The sequence below is a fragment of the Triticum urartu genome, chromosome 5A (assembly GCF_056163025.1).
Source record: "Triticum urartu cultivar PI428250 chromosome 5A, HENAU_Tu73, whole genome shotgun sequence".
Taxonomy (NCBI): domain Eukaryota; kingdom Viridiplantae; phylum Streptophyta; class Magnoliopsida; order Poales; family Poaceae; genus Triticum; species Triticum urartu.
In genome coordinates, this window is record NC_141877.1 from 680,807,361 (window position 1) to 680,812,169 (window position 4,809).

Sequence of the window (4,809 nt, forward strand, 5' to 3'; positions counted from 1 at the left end):
AACTACTGAAAATGGACGGGCGCATGAACGCGCACCATTAAAGATCTAGTGGCAACGTAAAAAATGATTGACTTCTAATAATTCTACTACTACACAGCATATAGACTTGAAAAAAAAACACAGTCCACAAGGCATAACATAGGCCCGTAGCAAACAAGCTGCAGCACAGAAACGGGGACGCGCAGCTGTGCGTGTGTTTGGCAAAAACAGAGTGTACAGTAGATCAAATAGATTACACGAATTTTACAGTAACCAAATCGTATGGTTGACAATTTAAATGAGACATAGCTAAGTTACATCTAGATGAGAATTAGCAAATCTGTTTTCATATTGATGCTTGAGTAATACAATGTCTTGCCCATAAAAGAAAAGCATTTCGATAGAATTCTCTCCAAGTAGAAAAATAGAGCAATTGAATTGAATTATTCAAAATTTACATGCAACACTTATATACATGCCACATCAAACAGAACCCGTGAAAAAATAATAACATTAACTATGCAATGGTCTACTTGTCATTGCGGCTGGCCTTATCATCGACTTCAAAGCACTTGTTGGGCATGAGCTCCTTGGCCTTCTTAAATACGACGTCGAATGACAGCAGCACGTGCAGCGCGATGAAGAGGACCACAATGGCGACGAGTGTGATGACGTAGATCGACGTCTCCCAGTCCCTACAGCTGCCGGCGGCGTAGGCGCCCAGTAGGCCAAGCAGGTCCAGCAACACGGCGGTCTGCATCGCCCAAAGTGGCGCGCCGTGTGGCTTCAGGGTGCGCTGCAGCAGCAGCATGATGACAACGATGGAGGCCACGAACGACGTGGCGTTGCAGTAGAAGAATGCCTGGTACCGTGGAGCGTTGAAATCAAGCAGGATCGGGTTGCCGGCGACGGTGGGTGGGTGTGCCGATGGGGACGGCAAGGGCGACGGCGAAGCGGTATCGTCGTCGCCCCACGTGCCGCCGGGAGGCGCGAGACCAGCCTGGTACGTCACGCTCGCCGCCAGGATGCCGAGAACCATCAGGTACTTTCGCTTCAGGTACCTCTCGCTCTCCGGTTTATCCTCCTTGCTCTTGTCCTTGCTTGAGCCGGTCGGCCCTGTCCAGAGCGGCTTGAATAGCACCTTCACCCGCGAAGGAAGCCGTGGCAGCCGATCTAACCAGTGGTCGCGGTCCGCGAACACATAAAGTAGGATTTGCAGGAGGAGGAAGGCGACCACCGCGGCCACAAGCGCAAAGACATAGATTGAGGTTCGCAGCTTCCGGCAGCTGCCGGCGGCGTAAGCCCCCATGAGGCCCAGGAGTCCAACCAAGATGCAGACATGGAGTGCGTGACTCCGAATGCCTTGCTTGGACAGTGTCTGGTTCACCAGTAGCAGGATGACGGCGACGGATGCCATGAAGCCCGTCGCGTTGCAGTAAAAGAACACTTGGTACCTGACCCTGTAGTGGTCGAGGAGGACTGGGTCACCGGCGGTGACCGATTTTCCCCCGTCGCTCTCCGTCCAGAAGCCGCCTGGCGGGTTCAACCCGGTTTGGTACGTGACAGTGGCCGCGAGTATGGCGAGCTGCAGCAAGAACTTGCGCTTCCTCTCAAGACTACGCTTTTCACCTTCAAGAATATGCTTACTCTTGGACTCCAAGTCGAGCTCACCTTGAAGGTGATCAGCAGCAGTAGGAACATGCACCGCTCCTTGAGCTTGTCCCCCTTCCCGTTGCTGCGATGACACGTCGGAGGTGAGGCGGAGCAATCGTGCAAGGTTATCGCACATGCTTTGCACGCAATGCGTCAGCTTGCTGTGCTTGCCCTTAGCCGAGAACGCCACGACCTTGGCGATGGAGTAGACGAAGATGGCGACGGCTAGGGAGGCAACGTAGATGGTGGTTGTGCCGTCCCGGCAGCTCCCCGCAACGTAGGCGCCCATGAGGCCGAACAAGTCCAGTATCATGACCGTGTTAAGCGCGGCGCGTCTGACGACGGCGCCGGAGCTCAGCTCCTTGCTCTGGACAATTACGATGACTACCAGCGACGCCACGAACGCCGCCGTGTTGCAGTGGTAGAAAGCCTTATACCTCTTGGGGTTAATGTCGTGGAGCACCGGGTTTCCGGCAGTGTGACTGCTATCCAGATGGCCTTCCGGCCAGACGCCGCCCGGCGGGCTCAGGCCTGCCTGGTAAGTCACCGTCGCCGCCAGTGTCGCCAGTAGCAGCAGGAGCGACCGTGACTCTTCCACCTTCTCCGCACCCTGCTGCCCATTGTTGCTTTCGAGTCTCCTGGTCACACCTCCCTCTTGCACTGCTTTTTCTTCATTATTTGGATTATTACTCTGCGTCCTTTCCCTACAATAATTGTATGTCCAAGTGATCGACATTAATTGATTAATTATTGACAGTAGTATCAGTAATAGCTGTGGTAGTATAATCTCAAAAACAATAATGACGGAGTGTGTGTGAGCTTGATTACGTACTTGTGTATGCCGGAGACGTACCCTGCGATGACCGCCTGCAGCAGGATGTACAGGAACACCGCGGCAACAAGGCAGGCGATGTACACGGTGGTGGTGATCCACCTGCAGCTGCCGGCGGCGTAGGCGGCCATGAGGCCCAGCAGCTCCACCAGCACACACACCGGCAGCGCGTAGGACCTGGCGAGGCGGCCGCTCAGCGTGCTGCTCGTGAGCAGCATGATGATGGCAAGAGAAGCGACGAAGGAGTTGGCGTTGGCGTAGAAGAAGGCGTGATAGCGGATCTTGTATGGCCCATCGTGAAGCAGCGGGGCGCCGGCGCGGTGCCCCGCCCCGGTCTCGCTCCAGAAGCCTCCCGGTGGCGCCAGTCCGGCGCCGTATGTCAGCGGCGTGGCGAAGGTGGCGAGCAGCAGCAGGAACTTGCGGCGCTCCTTGAGGTGGCTCTCGTCTGCCGGTTCCTTGCTCCTTTCCAAGCGGACGTGTATGGCGACGTAGGCGAAGACGAGGGCGAAGAGCGCGGAGACGTAGATGGACCCAACCACGCTGCGGCAGCTGCCGGCGGCGAAGGCGGCCATGAGCGCGAGCAGGTCGAGCAGCATGGCGGAGCGGAGCACGGTGAGGCCGACACGGTTGCCGCTGATACGCCGGTCCAGCAGGAATATAATGATGACCAGGGAGGCGACGAAGGCGGCCGCGTTGCAGTAGAAGAAGGCGGTGTACCTGTCCGCGTAGGTGTGCACGAGCACGGGGTCGCCGACGCGGAATGGGTAGGCCGCCGGCGCCGGGGCCACCGCAAGAGACGGGGGCGCTGGTGGCAGGACGGCGCCGGCGCGCTGCTGTCGGGTGTTGCCTCCATCGTGGTCCTTGAACCACACGCCGCCGGGCGGGTTGAGGCCGGCGCCGTAGGTGACGCTGGCGACCAGCGTGGCGAGCAGCAGCAGGTACTTGCGCCACTTCCAGAGGAACTCCATGTCCCCTTCCGACTCCGTCGCCATGGTTCCGGCGGCAGCGATGGGCGTATGTGTTGTGCTCTGCAGGATCGCTGCAGCACATGTATATAGTACTGCTCGGCCTGCTCCGCTCCGGCCCGGCCGCCATGTGCTGTGCTGTGCCCATCGGTGTCTTCTTTAGGAAACGAATCACTGAAAGCTACCAATATTATAACCATCGTTCAGTACGGATGTTCACTCACTCACAAGGATTGGATTGGAATGGATTGGAATGGGATGCGCACTCACACAAAGCTCAACCATGTCTTCACTTTGGTCCAAGTCCCACTGGCCCTCCTCGTGTCACTCGTGATCGTGATATGCTGGATATATATACTTGCACGGACCTCGGCAACGGTAACTTACACGGTCGTCTCTTGGTCAATTTAGCATCATCACACACAAATCTCTAAATGATCATCATCACAACCAACATAAGCATAAGCATATAGAGAAGCACACAAGTCATCTAAATGATCATCACCACACACAAGTCATCTCAAGCATCATCACCACACACAAGGATCATCGAGCACCGCGGAGGTCGTCACCGCCAAGACCGCCGAAGCCCAGGTCGTCACTGTTAGCGGCAGCGCTACCGCCAAGACCGCCTCCGCCTCCACCTCCGCCTCCGCCTCCGTGGATCGGAGTGGTCGGGCTCCGTGTCTCCGGAGTGCTGCGAAGACCACCGCCAACGGTAGATCCACCTATTCCCTGGATGTTGAAAAGACATATGCACGGGATATATGACTGTGTTGAAAGGCATGACATGCTTTGGGTGAATAGATTGGGGATGAACTAACCGGCGAGGGGCCAGCGTTCTGTGCCACAAACTCCTCAAAGCTCAGCAGCACTGATTGTGCTGGAGGGCATTGTGCTGGAGGGAACTGAGCACACCTGCCGGCCGCCATTTCCTGAAAAGCCTGCTGCATCTGGCTATCCCTCTGCACTTGGTGTTCATAAAGCCTCTGATGCCACGCCATGGTCTCCTGGCATGTGTACTCCAGGTAGGCCTACGGTATGACATGATGGAACTCATAAAACTGCTAAATGCGAAAAATAAAGTGAGCAATGAAGATAAGAGGGAAAATACTTACAGATTGTTGCTCCTGAAAGAGGCACTGTGCACTGGTCACTGGCTGGCTCGTGCGCTGGCTCAGGCTCGGGTCGATCCGACGAAGCTGTGTGTAGGAGATACTAGGAGTGATCACAGCATCGAGAACCGCCTCCCGACCGTGCTCCTTGGGCCCCATGCTCACCACCTCCCTGTCGTCCAGAGGCGCCGCAATGGGGTCAGATGTGTCAGGATGTAAGTTCAGATACGCTTCGGAGTAGGCCTTCTTCCTCCCCGCGGTCTTC

At 56.2% G+C, this 4,809-nt stretch overlaps 1 protein-coding gene across 1 annotated transcript; it reads right to left on the reverse strand.

Moving 5' to 3' along the window:
• Nucleotides 1–396: 396 nt before the first annotated feature.
• LOC125511651 (uncharacterized) lies at nucleotides 397–3,570 on the reverse strand. Its single transcript, XM_048677078.2, has 2 exons — nucleotides 2,465–3,570; nucleotides 397–2,336 (listed from the first exon to the last, which is right to left on the reverse strand). The coding sequence occupies exons 1-2, from the start codon at nucleotides 3,454–3,456 to the stop codon at nucleotides 509–511; spliced, it is 2,820 nt and encodes a 939-aa protein (XP_048533035.2). The 5' UTR covers nucleotides 3,457–3,570; the 3' UTR covers nucleotides 397–508.
• Between the last annotated feature and the right edge of the window lie 1,239 nt (nucleotides 3,571–4,809).